The 22,336-nt window shown below is 40.1% G+C and overlaps 1 protein-coding gene across 5 annotated transcripts in view; it reads left to right on the top strand.

The window, feature by feature from the left end:
* The window catches only part of vps13b (vacuolar protein sorting 13 homolog B), a 327,627-nt gene that overhangs the window by 280,222 nt on the left and 25,069 nt on the right, over window positions 1–22,336 (top strand). For all 5 annotated transcript variants that reach the window (XM_086219125.1, XM_086219127.1, XM_086219123.1 and 2 more), the window contains 2 exons: window positions 3,487–3,648; window positions 20,242–20,397. In XM_086219125.1, coding sequence (XP_086075251.1) covers window positions 3,487–3,648; window positions 20,242–20,397 — 318 coding nt within the window. The remainder of the gene's footprint in view (window positions 1–3,486; window positions 3,649–20,241; window positions 20,398–22,336) is intronic.

The raw sequence follows: 22,336 nt of genomic DNA, 5'->3' as shown, positions 1-22,336 counted from the left end.
GCACATTAGACAGAAACAGAATACTGCTCTACACTTGTACTCAATATACAGGCTTGAAGACAGACATACACACACAATGTATTACAGCACTCAGAGACCCTGAAGGCTACATGTTTATTGATTCACTTGGGCTTGATTCATGAACTGATTAAGTTTGCTGCATTGTCTTGATTGGACTTAAACAGCAGCAACCTTGTAACTTGTACATAACCTTCTAACTACCTCCAGCCTTCACTGCTTCGCGAAACAAAAAGGGGAAAACACACCATAATTGTAAGGCAAATGTGCTGCGTGTGGGTGTGGTAGTTCTGGAGAAGGAGTAGGGAGGTCAAATGGGAAAAAAAGAGTGACCCTGTTGGACATGGACTTTTTAATTACTTGGTCCTTTTAAAAGGACATTCTCAACACTTCAGTTGAGGAATATTGTTTCCCTTTTTTCTGATTTCTAGTGAGAGTAAATCTTGTATGATTAGGCACTTGTTTTAATGTGGTGCAAGATAGGAATGAATGTAAAGGCTTTTCCACTGAAGCTGAAACATATTACATTCCAGACACACACATGCACACGTTGCACAGAAGAACTTGATCCAAATTGAAAATGTAATCAGAAGCAGTTGGAAATGTTAACAAGCTTTGTCCTTCCGCAACAGAAGGATGTATCCTAACATGTGTAATTATTTGAGTGATTTTCATGTTTCCTGGTGTCAAGGCTGGCAGGCAGGCCTGTTGTGATGTGGCCTGCAGGGTCAGCATTGAACCGTGGAGAAGATTCCTGAACTACCACACAATTGAAACCTCACAACCCAGCCATGGTCATACCATACCACCACAACCAGAGCAGCTGTAGCACTTCCAGATGCATAGCAATAAATAGAAATAAAAGGCACTTCTTGATATATGGTTGTAATTTACACAAATATGACCATAATTGGTTATAAGACACACTTGTAGTCATGGTAACATGGGTTGCTCTTGTATCTATGATATCATCACCAAAACTTTTCTGGTAGTGATGGGTTTACAAGCCAAATGGCTGCTTATTAATATTGATGTAAATGCATTTTCTACATGTGTGTCCAATGGCCTCAGTTTCTCCACCTCACCTCTCTGCTATGCTTGGCTCTTCCCTTCAATAAAGACCTCATTTATTCTGAAGCCAGGTAGATGGTACAAATTAAGCCTCAATTAGTGTTTTGAGTTTTGTTTTTTGTTTCTGAGATTGTAAAAAAAAAATGCAGTTCTTGCACTTGATAGCTCCATATGGCCCCAACCTCAGCCCCTCACCACTCTAACCTCATTCCTCATACCTCCATTTTCAGTTCTCAGTCCCCAGCCTGACTTTTAGTCTTTGCTTCCCCCCAGCCCTTAACCCCAGGGAAGTGGCTTTGGGGGAAAGCCACACAAAAGCCCAGTAGTATTTACACTCCCATGCTTTCTCACAAAATGTCCACAGGCTGTTGTATATGCAAGTGAGACGACAATAATTTTTCTCCTCTTATTTTTTTTCTGAAAAAAGTTCCAACATTCTTCCCTCGTTTAAATGAGTGTGCTAGATAGTGACAGAGAGAGATCATGAGTATAGTTGTAGGGGAATGGAGAATGAGTCTCTGAGAATATGCAGGTGAATCTACAAGTGATGATGGTTTTATTGTGTCAATTTTACAGGTTTCACTGTCACCTCTACTCAGTGTCCTCCACAGTGTTTTGTTTCATGTGTGTTTCTCTTGAGTGGGTGTTCTTACTAACAATTTGTATTCCAGAATCTTTTGTACCTTGTCATTTATATTTGTTCCACTGCTACGCATTTGGCCTGGACTGTGAAAACTACTGTAACAGCATCTGGGTGGATTATGGAAATGGATACTTTGATTCCTGGTAGGATTGTGTCTGAAGGAGAAGCTGTCATTTTGTGCTCTTTAACAAGGAAAATGTGTTGACTGTTGGAATATCTTTGTCTTAATATTTGTCCACATGAAGTCCCTGGATAGCCAGAGAGTGATTCTGATTACTAGAGGAAGCTTTTGTGATGTGCCTATCATATTGCCTCATGAATTGGAGCAGAAAAATGATACCATCAAAGAGTGGGATTAGAACTGGCATCTTACAATGGCAGCAGGAAGTTTGTAAATCGCAGTGTCAGATTTGAAAGGGAGCGCAGATAGTGTTCCACTATAAAACTGGAAATGGATTTGAACCCACTGCAGCTGTCCCATCTATAGTTTGCTCCCTCTCTCTTTCTCTCTGTCTGTTTCTCTCACACACATCTATCATCAAGTGCTCTTTTAATGGTGTAAACTTTCCCATCCGTTTTCAATAGCATCAACAACCCCAGGACCCTGAACGTGCTTGGCAGTCAAACTCTGAGCTTTTACTGCCAGCCTCTTTTAACCATCAACCATCAACTCCCCTGCCATTTAAACGTATACAGCAGGCTGGGGTCCCTTTCTGTTGGGATAGTTGAGTGGTTATTAAGAAGCTGTCTGAACCATAGTCATGTGCGTCAAGAGTTAGGGAGGGGTATTCAGGAGAGATCCCATCAGGGCCTGAGAGGCTTTGGAAGGAGCTCAAATAAAACTTGAACATATACTTACACCCACACACTCGATATCCAGCTCACATACACACTACGTCCTGTTTTGAAATTGTGTACTTGAATTCCTGTATGTAAGGGGGTATGATATACTTGACTCTTCCTGTTAAACCACTATTTTCAATAGCAGGTCAGTGAGCCCTCCTCTCTTGCATGCAAGGTGATGTATGAGTAGACTGCATTCCTGCATGACTTGCATGAATCCATTTTTTTTGTGAGGCTTTCCCTCTGCCCTTTTGCTTGGCCACACTCCACCATACTGTTTTCTCTTAACAAACTTTATAAATGATGATTCTCACAGACAGGAATGACCCCTTAGTGGGAATCTTGTGTCCCAGGCTTTTTTTTTTTTTGGAAAACTAAGCACTTAAACCAGGCTCCCATTTGAAATAAGCAGACATCTCTAAGGCTGTTTTTTTACAGCAACAACTGACATCTTGCTGCATAATGTATGACATGAAAAAAAGAGGGTTTGCTCAAGAAAGAGGCTGCCAAGCTGATTTTGTTGGACCAAGGGGTAGATTTGGCCCTGAAGGCCAGTCCAGGCAGCTCCAGCCTGGATAGCTGTCAGAGTGTGATATGATTCACTCCCCTGTTGAGGTTGTATTGCTCCCATGGATGATATCACTCACCTCCATCTCCTACTGGCTGACAGTTGCCCCACCAAGATCTGCATTTTTGAGATTGAGAACACATTCACTGTTGACTCCTGTAATTGCACATACGTACATACAGAGCACCAGAGTATGATACACTCTGAACATATAATGTATCCTGGAAGAATTTGCCAACTCTTGTACTCACACTCTCTAATGTCACCCCTCTTCCTACTTTTTCTCTTCATCCATCCAACAACACCTCCTACCTGAACCCCCCACCCTGCTCTTTATTCTCAGAATGGGAACTCAGAGGCAGAGGAGCTGGTTTATAGCCACTACGTGATCTGTAATGATACCCATGAGACTCTGCGCTTTGGCCAGGTGGACACAGATGAGAATGTGCTGCTGGCCAGCCTCCATAGCCACCAATACAGCTGGAGATCGCACAAGTCCCCTCAGGTAACACACACGCACATGCACACACAGACACACACACTCAGAAACACACATATTCATGGCTAAAAGGCCAGGGCCTCAGCCTTTTGGTTGTGGTTTGAGTTAATAGTTGTTCATAGAACGCATGTAAAGACACACATCTTCATATCGAGATTTCTACATTTGAGTAGAGTATTTGTGCAATTTTTACATCTAGACGTATAATACAGAGTGTGCCTTCATGAGCTTGCATACACTTGCATTTATAGAGCATACCATTATTTACCTAGGTCATTGGGATTTAAGCATAAAATTTTGAAGCACAAAAGAAAGGTACACACAAACACACACGTGGACCTACATGGTCATCAGCATGCAGCCACTATCTCTGCGTTTCTGTCAGTGCTCTCAGACAGTGCCCTGACAGCATTGTTAAAGAAGATTGATTATATTTAACCCTTTGTGGTTTTGAGGTTGAGCGGAGGGTGGGCTGGTGATTAAGCATACGACTGTGTTCTTGATGCACACATGTTTCAGGACCCCATGTATTTCACGGCAAGTGTGAGAAAGTCAAGCTTGAGAAAAGACATGGCCATAATTGCTCGCAGTAAGTCAGTAAGTCAAGTTGTATTAATCATCGACTGTGGTTAATCTGTGCTCTTACCTCACTCTCCCTTCCACACATATACTTGGAAAGTTGCAATCTGGCATATCGGCATAGCAAATACCACATATCATTTAAGAAGTGAGTCAAAATGACCTCTATGTTTACAGGATGTTTTGAAAGAAAGATTGTCAGAATGGGCCAGATGTCATCATAGATGAGGAATGTGATTCCAAGATGGTTCTGTCATGTGTTATTCCATCATGCGCTGTGGTATATGAAATATGTGTTCTCAAGATGAACATGATTTGTGAAACTAGATAAATAAGAAATAGGGACACTTTGCCAAAACAATCAGCTAACTTATTGAGCTTGATGATAAAATGCCTGCCAATGTGTCTGCCTCAGCAAATTGGAGCACACACACCTAATTACATTTCGGGGTTATAAAAATAATGACACTGATAAGAGAGTGGGTTGTATTTCTATAATGGTTACTTGGAAGTCTGTTTTTGTGGCTCTTACAAATCGTTTTGCAGACAGAGCCTTAATTGGTTGTGCTGTTTTGCTTATGTCCCATGATGCTTTGGAGTGTCCAAAACCTCTCTGATCGTCATGAGCTATCATTCCCTCCAGACATTTGCATTCTTCTTTCCCTCCCTCTGTCTGACAGCAAGCCTGCTCTCCACTTCAACCTGGAGACCTGATCTTTAACCTTTGACCTGTCACCTACAATCAATTATGATGCCAAACTCAAGGCGTATCACACTAAACACAAGATTCTGCCAGCCTTTATATTCCATGAACTTTAAACCCATCATCACCTACTCGCAAATCTCCTGTTTTCCTTGTTCACCCTCCGAACCTCAAGATTGATTTAACCTTTTATAACCATGTAAATATATGATGACTGTGTTGACACAACCCATTTTAATATGTCTGAGCTTATTCATCATAGCCTGCTTTCCCTCAACTTTTCATATACTCTAATTCCCTCATTATTATTGTGTCTGCTGAATCATGTTTCTCAGGCATTGTTTTTGCTCCTGTTACTGCCACATACTGCTTTTGTCCACACCTACTGCATATATATGCACAGCTGTAGCCAAAATACAGTTATAGCTTGTTTAAGCTGTTCAGTTCGACTTTTGTTGTGTCCCTGTATACCGGAATGGATGGGAGAATCTTTTTGTTTACGAAAGTATGTCTTCATCCGGAACTGGAGGTGGACGTTTGCCCCTTTATAACTGGTGGCAATCAGACATGGTTGACCTTTTTGCTGATGTACCAACATGAAACAGTGGGCAGCACTGTGGCATGACAGCAGGAATGTCCCAGGTTTGAGTCCTGGCTTTCCTGGGTCTTTTCTTTTTGAAGTTTACATGTTCTGCTTGGTGTCTATAGTGTGTGTGTTACATGCTTCTGACCACGGGAGCTGCAGAGAGATAAGAAGTTGGTCCTTGAGCAAAAACGGGACATAGATTCATTCCATGTGTGTTACTGGGTGATCTTGCAGCAAGTTGAAGACTAAGCCAGGCTTTTAAGCAGAGTGCTGTGGCGATGGCACAACCTGCAGCTATACAAGTAGAAAGGTGGTTTCATCTACATAGCAGGAGACTGAGGAACATGTACACATAATGCACATACACATACACACACTCTCACACACACACACACACACACACACACACACACACACACACACACACATGTCAACAGATGATGACAGGCAGACAAAAATCCTTAACAGTTAACCAGTGGTAAGTGGCATCCCTGTCCGAAGGCAGAGCTAAATAAAAAAAAGAATTAAAGAAGACACAGAGGCAGCATGAAGTTTATTGTCTGCTCTGTCTAGAAATGGGCTGTTTTTGCTGTCATCTCACCAGCTATGATGATACCCCCTAAATTTGGCTTATTTAACTTCTGGGTTAAATACTGCAGTGGGGCATACAAAATACTAGTCAGGGGCCAATTTAAGGATGATCATACCCAGCCCCCTTGATTGATTTGTTTCACGTTTTAATCAAAATAGAGTACTTCATTTAAGAAAAGCATAATCTGAGATTTTGCCTTCATTTGGCAGCCATATTGAATTATGGATCTTTATAAATTTTTACTTTTCTGTTACATGTGGTTTTGGTGCACAATTACAAGGATATTTTATTTTTTTTCCCTTTGGCAAGTAGTTAGGGGTGGGTGATTAATATTCTGAGGGTGAGCATCTGCATCATTCAGTGGATAGTTGCACGTAATTGACCATCATCTAGTTATCATGGTCTTTTTACTCCTCCAAGTAACATTTTTCAACCTTGGACTTGTAGTCAGTCAGTTCAGTTGTTGTGGGTTTGATCCAGCTGTCTCTTTATTCCTGATGCCTCACCTTTATAAGGTCAGTGTGATGAGTATATCTGTACAGTTTTCTTGGCCTCCACACAGTTTTGGGTCTTCAATTGGATATTTGTTCCTGGCTAGAAGACTCTCCAACAATAACACACAGTTTCCCAGTGCTGTCCTCGTACCTTTTTGAATCCCTAAAGCAATTCCCTTTCTGAGCTCATTAGCCCTTGTCTGGCTTGTCCCATCCCTGGCCTCCGCCTGCATATTCTGTTTTTTGGTGTTTTATTGTTGTTGTTTTTTTATCTCTGTCACTCTCCAGCAAATATTATTCTCTTATTTTAGTGACCCCCTACACACAGAGATACACAAACACACACTATTATATACACATAAACATATAATTTTTTGTGTGTTATTAATCATCCTATCTTGTTTTTAATTCTTTTTTTTTGGGGGGGGGCTTTTGTAGAACACAGGCCACCAGCCTGTCTTAATGGTTCTAGTATGATGTGTGGGCCCCAGCTGACCTGTCCCACAAGTACTGACACACAAACCAGCGCTTCTAATTTGCTGTTGTAAAGTAATCTATCCCTCACTCTCTCCTGCTCCCCTGAGAACTCACTGGACATGAGATCATCTTAAAGGAAAAAGGAAGGTGGGGATAGAGGCAGATCGTAAGTACTGTAGGAGTGGAAAAGGAGAAATGAAGGCAGATTTGACAGGGGGAATAATCAAAATTCCAAATGAGGGTAGAGAGATACTGTGCGGGCCTACATGTCAGAAAACATTAGGAAGAGGGAAAGAGGGGCAAAGGAGTCCTGCTCTGAACAGCCACAGATAAACTCAAAGAACAATGATAGACGCCTAGAAATATATCTGCTCTCTATCCTTTTGTGTCCCACCTCCATCTTTCACAGGCAGTCCATGAAGGTTCTATCGATCTAATAAAAACAGAATTGGCAACAGAGTTTCAGCATCATAAATCCTACTGCCTCTTTTGCCCTCCAACAGATGTGATGGGAAAGAGTAGGGAGAGAGACAGACACTCAGACTCACTGTGGTTGCAGTAAAGCTTTGAAACAATCTCACACGCATCTCTTGTGTGTACCATTGTGTGTCTGTATGAGAGTAGAAGAGTGTACATAGTGTATGTGATCCTGAACAGTCTAACCAGAGTATGCTCCTCATGATGTTGACATACCTCTGGAAATCTGTCACTTCTCTCACAAGGAATGCTCAAGCGGAGTGTTTTTACAGGGAAACATGAACCTCGACTCAGGTCACACTCCCTCTCACTGCTCCTGTGTCTCTTTTCCACCCTCTCTGACCCCTTCTTTCTTCTGTCAGTCATAACCGTAAGATGCATTAAAGGGTCGATTCAGTCAGTCACGTTTTTAGAGTCTGCTGTCGTCTGACCCCTAATCAAATTCGTACCCAACACATACACACTGTAAAAATGTTTTAAAAAAAAAGTGTTTCCTAAGGCCTGGAGTTTGTCAGGTCTCTCAGTTCAGCTTTTCTCATTCTAGCTCAGCATGCCTTCACACCCCAGCGTTTACCAGCCAAGGCAAAGAAGGCCATCAACACACACAAGGATTTCCATTTATTCGTGTGTGTGTGTGTGTGTGTGTGTGTGTGTGTGTGTTATATAAAAAATAAGTACTGTGATAAATAAAGATAACCAAAACACGTCGTGCGTTGCTGCATGTAATTGCCATGATACGCTTTACATCTATTTCTCTGTCTCTATCTCTCATAAACACTCAGTGTCCCCACCCTGCTGTTTTTCAGGAGTCTGGCGTGTGGTGTGGATGGTTGAAATATCTGGCTGCTCAGTACAGGATGTAGCTTGGCTGATGGAAATCCTTGCGGCTTGTGTGGTTAGCTGGGAGAGGGGCGTAAAAAGCCCCCTGGATTTGGGAAGGACTTTAAGTGCCTAGAAGGAATATTCAGAATTTGAATAAATAGTATTTCACCTCAACAGCAAGCTTCTGGATGTGTCATGATGGTGTGCATATGTGTGTCTGCTACAGGTGATAGAGGCTCCAGAACTATTAGTTTGCGGTTGTCTTGGCGGTGGTGTTGGAAGCAGGCATGACAGAGAGGCACTTTATATAAAAATCGGCTATATTTGTGAGGTATGACCTGCTTTGTGTGGCCAAAATGTTGGACCCCACCACTTTGTACATGAGAAGCGCTAAGGCTGAAGCATTTGCCTCTTCATATTATTTATTCTTAGGAGATATCACTGGCGGCAATTTAACAGTTTTTTGCTCAGCAGTGCTTGTTGAGAACTGATTAGACATAAATCAGATTTGTCTCCAAAGGTTTGAACAACACATCACAAATCAGTGACTCCTGAAGTTTCTGGGGACCTATTTTCATTTTTTTCCAACCCACCACAAAGTCCCCCACCTTTTTAAAACAATGTACGACATTCCCCAGCTCCCCACCACAGCTTCTATTGCAAAGACTTTCATGAGAAATACAGTGAGGACTGTCAGTCTCAACCTTAACCATCCCTTTTCTTTTATCTCTGTACAGTGAAGTCCAGGTCATCAAATTCCTCATCCCAATATTTTTTTTGTTTTTTTAAGTCAAGTTGAATTTTTTTTTTTTAAACTTGTTTTCTCATACTTAATGACATGCTGTGAGAATTTAGTAGGATTTCATGGTGTGTCTTAGATGAGCCATTGGTCTGTCATGATTCCTTGTGTGTATAAATATATGAGTAATTCCACTCCCTGTAAAGTTAATCCCTGAGGAAGTTCTCCCTCTGACATGAGGAAGTTAATTAAATTATTATGTTGACGAGAGCTCAACTGCTTGAATCTCATATTTGTTTTTTCTGTGTAAATCTTTTTAAACATGTCAATGTGTTAGCACTTAAAAAAAAAAATGTTTTCACCCTTTCCGCAAAGTCTCTGGCCTTGAATCTACAACAATGGGTCTTACATCACAAGTTGTGGCCCTCTTTGGACAGCAAGACTGTTCCTGGTTAGTCTCTGTGTGACAAAAGTCTTGGTGTTTTAATGAGCTTCTGCTTCATTTGAAAAGATCAGTTATCATAATGGATTCGCCTATCTAAGTTGTACAATGATGTCAATTCATGAATGAGGTCTCACACTGAGCTCAATGTCATTTGGTTTGGCTCAGCCAGCAATTTTTTTTTTGGACAACCTTTTGTTTATCTTAGAGGAAGTCAGAATAATAGGGAGGGATGCTAGTTTTTTTATGTTTTGTTTTTTAGACTTAACTCCATTGTGCTGTGAGCATGAAATACATTTTTTCTCAAGGTACATCATGAAGGTCAAAAGTCAATAATACCTTTGAGTGAACACACAATGAAATAAGAAATCATGAAAGATGCTTAGGGTTTGAACGTAAGACAAAAGAATAATTGCAAATTATATCTACTTTCCAAAAATTAAAAAAACATTTTGAAACAAAACACTTGCTCAGATATACGCTACCAGTCAAAAGTTTGGACACACCTTCTCATTTAATGATTTGTCTTTATTTTCATGACTATTCACATTGTAGATTCTCACTGAAGACATCAAAACTATGTAGTAAACTCGCACAGAAGGATGATAAATCAGGGAGTAGATGTCCATGAGGTAGAAAATTTAAATGAAAGTATGCTTACTCAGCTTTACATTTTTGCTCAGTTTACAGGTTGTAGTTTATGTAAACCAAATTTTTCATTGTTACCCACCGTTTTCTATAGCTTTTCTTTAATATATTTATTTATTTTCTTATTTTTATAAAGCATTCATTGCATTGCAAAATCCTTTGAATTTGAATGTTAGATGCATCCTCCTGAAATCAAATTGAGTTTTTTAGATAAACTTCAATTATCCATTCATAAACCTGCTAATAAATTGGCTGCATTTTTAATTATGTCGACCACATTCTATCTACTAGCCACACTGACCTTGTTTAGTCTGTGAGTACAGTTACCAATATAGCAAAAAAATAAATGCAGTTTGTATTGATATTCATTCATGTTTACCTGTGATGACTTTTAAAATAGGTGCCAATTAATTAATGAAATGGCAGGCAACCAGAAACTTGAGAAGTGGTCTATGAGAACAGCACCAGACCAGTTCAATCACTTCAGAACAGCCTTGAGTGATAGGTACAACTCCTGGTCCTTCCCCTTCTCTCTTTCTACTTCCTGTAACCACCCCACTGCTCAATTCTGACCCATAGCAGGTGAATAATCTGTTGGCACTGTGATTCTCTTGGTGCTTAGTGTTCAGCACCATGGACAGCACCTTAATTCCGTGTGACCAGTCCCACAGGAACAGCTCTGGGCTGCAGATCAAGTAGTGGCCACAGTTGGATCTGGGCTGTAGACCATCTACCTTCACTAAGTCCATTATGGAGAATGCAGTGTTTCTCTTTGTTAAACAGATCATCCTCTGTTCCTTTGCTCATGTTCCACCTGTCTTGAAAAGTAAATGGAAGTTAGGCATGTAGTTTTTGCATTGTTCCTCTGACAGACAGGCACTTGAGCACACGGACCTTAACCAGCACCAGTGTGAAAAAAACACTTTTTTCAATTAGCAATTTTTTCACGACTGTAGACTTGCCCTCCACAAAAATGTAATTGGTTGGCCAATGCCACACTTGCTATTTTTTTGTAATGCTCATAACAGGTAAATGAACAACCAAACATGGGTGAAAACATAACCTCCTTTGCAGAGGTAACTGCAAGTCACTTGACACCTGAGAGCCAGAAAAGCATCTTGTTATGTACTGAAGAAATATCTCATAAACAAACAGGACTTTTTGATTAGCTCACAACACATTAAATCTATGAAAATGTTACGTATATGTTTGGAAGCCACTGAGAGCTGTTTCTGTATGTATCACCGGGTTTTTTTTGCATGCCATTTCATTTATTCATCAAGGCAAAGACAGGGAAAGATACAATAATCTACCATCACGTGGTAAAATGATTAAATATTTCTGTATTTGTTCTTCAGTTGGAAAGCTTGTAGGTCCAATGTAGTGAACCAATACTACATTATAATGTGCACATCAATGTCAGGTCAGTGGAGACATCTATTGCACTCATTTATTTAGGCTGCAGGTAGTCCTCTTTTGCTGGTAGTTTACAGGCCCCCTAGTTCAATCAGTCAGACCTCATTTGTGGAGCACATTTCACACATAAAGCAATCATAAACCATACCCCTTGACACTCCACATCACGTAGCAGACTAAATAACAGTCTGAGGAAACACTACTGACAGAGGCAGGCATAATAAATAAAACATTATAAAAAGACAAACTATAACATAACAATGCCAAAAGATATTATAAGGAAATTAGCTTGAATAAATGGGCTAAAGTGTGTTATTCAACACATACACTACCAGTCAAAAGTTTTGACACACCTTGTCATTTAATTGTTTTTCTTTATTTTCATGCAGATTCTCACTGAAGGCATCAGAATGTTGAATGAACACGTTTGGAATTATGTAGTTAACGAAAAAGTGTTAAATAACTCAGAACATGTTTTATATTTTAGATTCTTCAAAGTAGCCACCCTTTTCATCGTAGCGCTTAATGGTTTTTGAGACTGCACTTGGGGACAGAACTTTTGCAATTTTCCAGACTGACTGACTAGTTTTTCAAGTAATGATGGACTGTTTTGACTCCTTAGCTAATTGGTTCCTGCCATAATATGAATTCTAACAGTTGTCAAATAGGGCTGTCAGCTGTGTACCAACCTGACTTCTGCACAACAGAACTTATGGTCCCAACCACATTAAGAAGGCAAGAAATTCCACAAATGAACAAGGCAAGCCTGTGAAGTGAAACCAGTTCAGGTGATGACATCATGAAGCTCACTGAGTGAAGGCCAAGGGTTTGCAGTGCTGTCAACAAAGGGTGGCTACTTTGAGGAATCTGAAATATAATATTTAGAGTTTTTTTAACAGTTGTTTTTCTACATAATTCCTGATATCTTGCTTCATATATTTGATGTCTTCAGTATCTATCTGCATTGTAGAAAGTAGTAAAAATAAAGAAAACATTGAATAAGAAGGTGTGGCCAAACTTTTGACTGGTAGTGTACATAAATAAATCCAATTATAATTTCTAAATATCCTATTAAATTTGAAATTGGCAAATTAAAAGCCAAATTGTAAACTGAAGCATTCTAAGCTGCTCACAAGTCTTTAGGGAGGAAAAATGACTTGTTTCAGGTTTTTGTTTGGACCTTTACTAGAAGTAAAAGGCCTCTACTAGAAGACCCGAGGGTTTTGGCAAAGGTGGTATGATCAATGCCATTGTGACACCAAAAAAAGTTTCCAAGCCCAGTGGCTTCATCATTACCAGTGTTCAAGTCTAAGTCCAAGTTATCTTCGCAATTCCAAGTGGAGTCCAAATCGAGTTGGCATGACCTTTGTTCAAGTCCCAGTCACAGAGAAGACTCTGAGGAGAGCCATCATCGAGTCCGAGTCCAGAACCTCATTTTAAGGCAGTAACAGCAGATAACAATCCTGAATTGGTCATTTGTTTAAAAGCAATATGATGTCACACAACTTTTGAACTTGAATCATTTACATAATGTAGTAAATGTATGATGACGTGGTCTGACAGTCACCTCGCTGTGATAACATCAAAGTGCATGACTAATTTACGTGCAGAATGATGGACTTCTGCATTCTTTCTCTTTCTCTGTTGATGAAGCTATGTGAGTCGGTGACCAGATGTGTGTTTACGTTTATGGTTTGCAATACACGGCATGTGTACTGCATGTTACAATAGTTCTCTACTGTTGTAACTCTATAGAAGCCCGGAGCAGTCCTTTTGTATTTTTAATGTTCTCAGACTGTGACAGAGTCTCTATCCTTCCAAGGGCCCTCAATCAATGAGTCCTTCATCCCCCACCATGCGGTTTTTGAATCTCTCCATTCAGACAGTACTCCTTTTGTCAGCTTCCATCATTTGTTGCAAACACTTGCCGTGTCTGCATCTCCTGGAACCCTTGAGGCCTTGGATGTCTAAGATGCCTTGGTAGAAACCAGAGGGAAAGCTATGGAACTGTGTTAGTCAAGCATAAACCTCTTAATGTCTCCTCTGTCAACCACGGACCCACACAATGCCTTCTCTCTGTACCTTCTTCCAGCTCTCAAACCGCGTCTTAGACTTGCAAATCTGGGCTTTGATGTTGCACTGCCTTGCTTCTTTTGTCAGAGAGAGGGAGCCAAGGAGAAGAGAGGCATTGCAGACAGATGTTAGAGTCACCATAATTCCCTCATGTTACATGGGTTAGCCTTCTGTGCCCTGGCGAGGATGTTGTTGTGTCTCTCTTAAGCTCACTTATTCGCTTTTTTTTTTTCCTCTCACTGCCATTCAACTTTGTCTGCCGCTTTCTCTCTCATATTCATCGAGTACACAGTAATTCAGATCCTTTTGTTCTGATGTCAGTGTCTAAATCGCCCAGTTTGGTTCACACAGATTACAGTGAACCAGTACAAGTTCAGAGTTCATCGTGTACAATTTTGAGATAAGTTCATCGTCCAAAGAGTGAACTAGCTCATGTTCGCTTTTTTCAGTAGAACCTCAGAGTCCTATCCATCCAAGCCAAAGAATTTGCAGATTACTTTTAAAACCATTCATCCATCAATGTATGTTTCTTCCTCTTACACAATATATCCATTGTGTCTGATTGTCATTGACTCTGTTCAGAAGGTCAGGAGTTGGATAATGCAGGTCAACCCTTTTGAACCCAACCCCAACTTGGGTATAATCCACGATAGGATTTTCATTGAAAAGGTTTTGAGATCTGCTGAAGTCTCTTCAGGCCTGGTTTTGCCACAAGCAGGAAGAGCTACTGGTGTTGTTTAATCCTCTGTGCCATGGCTCCACCTCTCCAATCCTCTGTTATATCTTAGCGAGATGTAATAAAGGAATAATCGTATTGGGTAGACAACAACTACTAGTGAGGTTTTGTCATCCGATCTGTGTTGTATATGTGAGTACTGATTAAATTCCTGCTGCGGACAGACAGTGAATTCATGTTTAGCACACCCAAGCACATTCCTGTAAGAGGACAATTGACGGATAGTGGTTTCAGTGGCAGGAATGACTTGTTCTGTCTGCAGGAGGATATGGGTTGGAAGGGCATTGTGTGCGCACGCATGCTTGTGTGTGTGTGTGTGTTTCTGAGAAGAGAAGAGGTTCAGTGTCTATCCAGCAGTATTTGTTTGTCTGTCTGTGTGTTCCTACGCATTTCCTGACACCCACACTGGACAGGCATTTTATTGAGTGTTTGCCATCCAACTGAGGGAATGATTCTGTTTACTTGGAAATTAATACTCATAGCTTTTGGTTATGACAGATTGATATCTCACCGTTTTTACAGGAATCTTTTCTCTCATGTTTTTCTCCTGGAACAGGATTAAGCAACGGATTAGGCAGTAGACATGACATCGTACCCATGAAGGCGTTTGGTTAGTTGATTGACTCATTGGGTATTACTTACAATTTAGGCGGGTGCTGTTGGTAATTCTCAGGGTTCGCACCATTTCTGAATGTGTCAGCCACATGTTTGGGTTTTGCATTTAGTTTCTGTAGCAACTGGTAAATCAGGATGATGATGTTTCAAAAAGGTCATGTGGTACTCATCTAGTGATAAGACCATACATGGTCCCTAGGGGATCTGAATGGATTTGAACGTCATCGAGACAGGTGTTCCTTGTTACGTTTAGGTTAGCAAAAGTTTCTGCAGGGTTTTTGATTTTAAAATATATATCAAAGTGTCATTATGTGCTCAGCTCTCATAAAAGCTGGAATGGAGTTCTTTTAGGTCACGCAAGAAAGGACATGCTCATTGTCAAATCAGTTGTTTCCATGGAACTGAGAAAAATCATCTGTAGCTAATTATATTATTGTGTTTGGGCAAACATGTCACTGTTGGCCCTCAGGATGATACAAGGCTAGGACGTACTGCTGAACTCAAAGGCATATCAGCAACTTGTAGATAGTTCATATCCTAACAAATTGAATTAATATTTTTTATTTGATTGTAGTAGTGAAGATTACTGAGCGTGTTTGACTGAAGGGTTTCATTGATATATCAGTGATGTTGCTCCATATCATCCAAAGAAGTTGGCAAAGTACGTGTATTTTGTTAATGTTAGGGATTTTCAGCAAAGTTGTTATTGGAAGAGCAACTGTATGACATGACCCTGGTCAAATTGTACTGACAAGTACAGTATCAGTGCACAGATAACATACAATATACAGTGCAGTGTAGTCACAGAATAGAAATGCTTTGTATTATTACATCCAATCATTCAGCTGAATAAGCCCTTAGGAGACTACTCTGGTACTAGTGCTGGAGTCCACTAATGTGCTGGAAGCTAACTGTCCACCATCAGCCAGCCATAATCAATCTCTCCCTGTGGATTTAAGAGAAAGGAGGAATGGTTTGAGATTTCAATTTCACATTTCTTCCACACTCAATACCCAACTTGGGAAATGATCGTAATATTACAGATGGGTTTTGGACGAATTCTTCAACTCAGTGCCAGTTGCTAAGGTTCAGTGTTAAGAGTTTTCAATAAGATTTATTTGAAAATTAGATACAAACTTAACTGAGCTGAAGTTACAGGCTCATGGCTGTTTTTGTTCAAAATGTTGTTCTTCTCAAAACACTTGCAGATTTATGTGACCACATTTTAGATGGTTGATAAAGAGATCTATTCTTTTCAATTAAACTGATGTATACTCTTGTTAATTTAGTTTTCCACTTATTTAAATCTAGTTTTTATGTTGATTTTGTGTAAGGTCTAGGATAATTTTTCATCATTTTGGTTCTAGAGGTAAACAATGTCAAAATTAGACCACAGATGTGTGTGACTGTTTCTTTTTAAAATGTCTGGGGGAACCACCAATAAAATCTTAAGTGGAAAAAAAAATTGTATATACAGTAAGGACAATGACAAGCCTCTGATTTCAAGCAGCTGTTATCTCAAAAGTCGACTTAAGTATAAGTCTTAAATAAAAATAGAAATTCATCCATTCATTCATTTCAATAGAATTTAAAACATTTAATTCAAACTCTTCCTTAAATAAAAGAATTAGAAAGGGGCTGAAAGACTGTCAAGACATATAAATATTAGTTTCTGATTTCTTTTGGTAGAGCTGTCCCTTAAACTGAATGTGTAAGGACTCACTTAGTCAGTATACTTCAAACCACCACATGTGGCTGACTGGGTTTTCTCAGTGTCACAAACGTTGGAAAAGTCACAAGGAGGCAAAACAGCTTCTTATTTTTAATTCATCTTGTCTTACGTGTCCAGTTTGTTTGCGTTACTGCTCTTTTTTTTTCTTCCACTGCTTGAGTCAGGGCAGTGATGAATCAAAACAAGAGCAGAAGTTGCCGTTTGAAGTTTGAGGAGAGACATTATTATGACTTCTCCATTAAAGGTCAAGTTGAGCCACAGGCGTGATAAAGTGCACAGAAAGAGAGGGAGGAACAGAAAGGTTAAAGGAGAGAAAAGTGTTGAAATAACAAATCAGTCCTCACAGATGGTGCTTAGGCACAAGCACAGATTTCCAGTGGGTACACCACCACACGATTTTGACCATAATTAACATCAATCCAGTTCTACTCAACAACTCAAAGGCTGAATCTAATACTGGGGATTTAAAGCAGGTTTTAAAGTTTACTGCAACTTTAAAGGGTTCCATTTCATCCAATACCAGGTCCCTTATAGAGGGAATGAGGTTTTTTCCTCCAAGTACCACAAGCTTAACAGGTCTTGATTATAATGTTGGTGTGGGTTTAGGGAGTTATAAAGTCATTCTCCATTCTTAGGCTGAACCCTAACCTCCACCACCTGGCTGTTTACACCATTTTGCCACTTTGGCTGTGAGCAAGTTCACAGTGAAGGAGATCTAAGGAATTATGTCATTTACATTCTGCAAACAGGGAGGAGGGATGATCTTGACAAAAGTGAATTCAGGCTTTGATTAAGAATGTTATTGTAAAAAAATCTGCCTTCAAACAGTGGGGAAAGACTGCAGTGAAGGGAAACATAGAAGGTCCTGACCAGGTTTCCCTCATGCTCTCTGACCTCAAGAGAAATTTGTTTTTCTTTAAACAGATTGGCTAAATGTTCGGCACATTGAAACAACGTGTAAATCTTCAAATACCTATAAAAAAAATGCTTTTCAGTGTTTCAATCTGGTTGCTGCTCCTCCTGGGAGAGTATTGAACCAACCCGCCAACCCCTTGTCTCCCCTTCCTTTCAGTCACATACATTCTTTGTCTTTCTCACATTCTCTCCCCTCCCGTTCTGACTCTGGCAAGTTTAAAGTTTTGTTGGCTGCAGGGCTGACACAGAGAGTTCAGTCAGGTGGAAGGTCAGCCATGTTACCCCAGGAGGGGATAAGGCTTTAGATCTTCCTATGTATTTATGATTTCTCTCCTGTATTGTGGCCATAATCTCATGACAACACTCACATTGTTTGACAAATAAGTCCTGGTCACGTCACACTCTGCAGCTAAGTGCTGAGAAGTATACAGATAGTATGTGAGTGACCTAACTGTAGCGCAGGTGTGCCGTGTGCATTGATGGACATTTGACCTTTTGAACCGTGTGATCTTTGATCACCTTAATGGTGGTCGCCCACCTTTTCGATCACCAGATCACCTATGATGTCGTCAGATAAAGGCTAGATCTGGCCTCTCAAATAGATTATTACCAGTTGCCCAGTTGTAGCTAGATGCATTTTTGTTACCCCCACAAACATAATAACATACCATCACCATTATACAAATATTCAGCTTTCAATGTAATTTCCCCACAAATGTAATCAATTTCCCACAAATTCAAAAACAGTTGCCGACCACAATCTAATATGTTCTAAGTTTGCTGGAAGGTGAAAATCTTTTGCTTTCAAGATTGCAATAGCTTCTCATAAATGATATAAATCCCTAATTTAATTTAAAACTGCAGTTTTTACATGTTGCAGTGCAGCCAGCGACATTAATTGTCTTCCCTCATATTCTTGTCCTTGAAGTTCTTGCCTGCTAAAACTGATCAAATGTGCAGTTGAACCCCATTATATTAATTCCATTTTTATTCCAGGTTTTATTAAAAAGCCAACTGTAAAAAAAAAACAAAAAAACAAAAAACAATCCCAGAAGAGGTCAAAACAGGATCCATGCAACCTAAGCATGGAGTTCTGTGCAAAGTGCAAAGCAGTTGTCATTAGCCTCTAAAGTAACCATGAGTGTGTTTTGGGTATACTACAAAAATAACCAGGTGTCCCTTCCTAGATCCATTAAAAGCCAGATGCATTTTATGTATTTGTGATGCAAACATGTTTCTTCTGTGCAGGCAACTCTTTCTAAAAATATTTTCAAAACCAAATGCTCTGGAGCATGCCCTCTGTCTAGTTTATATCAGCATTTTTTTATAGCTTGGTGTTGAAATGTCATTCAGTGTTCATTGAGAAGACATTATTGAGTGCACTTGAAAAGATAACGACTGATTCAGCCTTTATTTTCGTTAACTAATTTAAGGAAACAACAATACATCACTAATGAAATCACCCGGACAGCTCCTGAAACACTGATCCTGCCGGAGTTTTAAATAAACAAAAGAAATGAGCTGATGTACCCTGTCCACAGTGACTCTATTCCATGGGGAGAATCCCTAACAATATATGCTAATGAGGGTTGCTGCAAACCTGAAAGCATTCAGGAGGATGTAGACATGTTGCAATGTGTTAGTGGTTATATTTTTGCACTTTTGTGCGGCTGCACATCCCTGTAACATCTATGGCCGATGTGTATCCGCTTATGCTTGTACTGTACATTACACCATCTGAAAAATCCTCACTTTAAATACCAGGAAAAATACATCAACATTGATCATCTGTTGAACAATTATTTGCATTGTGCTGCTTCAAGATATGGATACTCTTTAAGGGGAACACACCCATGGACACAAATTAACACAGGTCAGAAAGAAAATAGCATTAGTGTGTGTTTTTTTAAACCAAACTCATGTGCTACGTGCATTCATTTTGAGGATCAAACATCTCAGCTCAAACATCTGTCTCCACATACTTTTTGTAGAAACAGCTGTGGAAATCATACTTCCTCATTTATATTCTTCCGTACTGCCAATGTTGAGAGTAGCTCACAATTCAGTGAGTTATATGGAACATGGTTGGAAACTGATTTCCACAGTAAAGTTGTCAGAATGTCAAATGATAAGACGGCATCTGTTTATTCTCCTTCTGAATCTGTGTGTTTACAAGCAGCCACACACATGGTCGTTCTCCACGTTGAAGCGAAGGATATGAGGCCAGTTTATCTGCCTCTCAGTTTGTCGTGTGGATAACAGAGCCTTCCTCATACATCACAAACACACACATGCAGCCACATTGAGCTTCCACATCAGCTGTCGTCCACCGGCCAGTTCATTATGTCCGACCTTCCATTTCTTCTTCCAACAGACAGGCCTGGTCAGCACCAGTAAACAGGAACTCTGTTGTTGGCCCCCCTCCCCTCGACCAGAATCTTCTAAACAAGGAATCCTGCTGTTTACGTGCCTCTGGCTCAGGGATAAATAAAGGGCAAGAAGACTAACCTCTGATGTTTGGTGTTTTCTGTGTCTGTTTTTGTATGTGTCCAGCTGCTCCACATCTGCATCGAAGGTTGGGGCAACTGGCGCTGGTCAGACCCCTTCAGTGTGGACAACGTAGGGACCTTGCTGAGGACTATTGAGTACAAAGGACGCACTGCCTCGCTCATTATCAAAGTTGTTCAGCTCAACGGTGTCCAGAAACAGGTACAGTCTTTTTCTTTTTTTTTTTCATTGTAACAACAAGCACACTAAAACAGATTACTGATAATATGCAAGGAAATAAAAATACAGCAATCACATTATTTACTTTCTTCCTGATAAACAAAACTTCAGGAAATGCAAATGTAAATTAAAGCTGCTGTGCAGTGGTGGCGCGGAGCCAGGCATTTTTGAGGCAGGAGGAGGAAAAAGAAAAATAGGAAGATGAGGAAGACAAATGAGACATCGAGGAGGATCCATCAGCAGAGCTGTCGGGATCAAAATTATCATTAAACCTTGAAACCATATGTCTCTTACACATACTAGCCATGCAGGAATTATCATGTTCATTTTATATGTCAAACAGGGCAGAAGTCACAGATTTGCATCCTGAAGGAGTGGTGAATGAAAAAATAAGGATTTGTAATGATTCTGAAGTCAAAAGTCCTCTGTATTAAGCAAGCAGCTCAAAACCTGGGGAAGCTGAGGCTCAAACCAGGAACATTCTGACTACCAGAGAGCTGCTCGACCTCCAGAGTTAAATGCAACATTTTCATGCTCTGTGAACTCAGTATTACATGGGCAATAGTCTGAAGATGCAGTCAAACAAGTTTGGTGAAAAACTGAGCGATATGTTTAATAGGTTTTGAATTGTTGTTTTTTTTCCAGAACAGTGTGTCGGACTTCACAACTGTGCCCATCTTAGAGCACATGCTAATTTCTGCTCTCATTAAGCTCCATTTTGCTGTAAGCTGTGGTGCAAATGGCCAATTTCTTATAGATTTTCACATTTTTATTCTGTAGTATGGATGGTTGCTCTTGAACCTTCAAATCCAGAAGAGGAAGTTTGGCAAAAGACTGGACCTCTATGTCAAGTTCAGTTTGTTTGCATGCATCTGAGGGCAGATTTTCTGATTGGAATGGAATGAAACAGAAAGAGAAGAGGGGGCTTTGATAGGCTGCACATTGTAGTTGATGATGAAGGTTTGATATACATAAATATCTGTGAATCATATGTTTAATGCATCAGTATTGTTTGCATGCCCTTTGATTTTACACACTGATGTTTACCTTGAATATGCCATTAAACAGGAAGGAAAACTGTCTAGAGTTTAACCTGGATTTATTTGTTTCAGGTTTCCTGTGCAGTAGATGTATCCACTCAGAAAAACAAGATTATAAACACCTAAATATTAAAATATGAATTGACAAAGCTGCAGAACAGTAACAGCAGTCAAAGGGAATTGTGACATGCTGAAACCACAGACAATCACAGTCTTAGCCAATAATGTACTGAGGAACCAGACTCAGTTTTTGAACTTATTTCTGTATCATGTCATCATCTACTGCTTCACCCCATGACAAATACAATTACATATTTATTTGTACAGCTACCTGTATTATGCTTTGAACCAAATTGTTCCCCAATCAATGCAGAATTATAGCTCCCCTAATTATAGCTCAGTAAACAGTGACCAGCCAGCCTATACTGAGTATCCATTCTTCCATTTTCTATTCCGCTTATCTGTTAAGGGTTGCGGGGCAGGGCAGTGGAGATGGGGGGCTGAGGCCTATCCCCGCTGACATTGGGTGAGAGGCAGGGTTCAGCCTGGTCAGGTCACCAGTTCATCGCAGGGCCATCAGGAGCAATTAGGGGCTCAGTATCTTGCTCAAGGACACCTCAACATGGTCACCGGGGGAAGTCAGGATCAAACCAGCGACTCTTCTGTTGCTTAACAGCCACCCAACCTCCGAGCCATGCCGACCCCTGCTGAGCAGTTTGGGTGAAATACTTTTAGCTGTACAGAATTTCTAGTTAGTTTTGACTAAAATCTTGATCTTCATTCACATTCATGTATTGTACATTATGCAAAATGCTTATATTGATTCGTTCTCAGGTTATGATCGCTGCAGGCCCAGAATTGCACAGAAAGTAGGAAATTGT

Source organism: Aulostomus chinensis, chromosome 11, assembly GCF_037954235.1.
Source record: "Aulostomus chinensis isolate RoL2024-O1b breed Wild chromosome 11, RoL_Achi_v1.0, whole genome shotgun sequence".
NCBI lineage: Eukaryota > Metazoa > Chordata > Actinopteri > Syngnathiformes > Aulostomidae > Aulostomus > Aulostomus chinensis.
The sequence above is the reverse complement of the archived record's forward strand: the minus strand, read 5'-3'. Positions and strand labels throughout refer to the sequence as shown.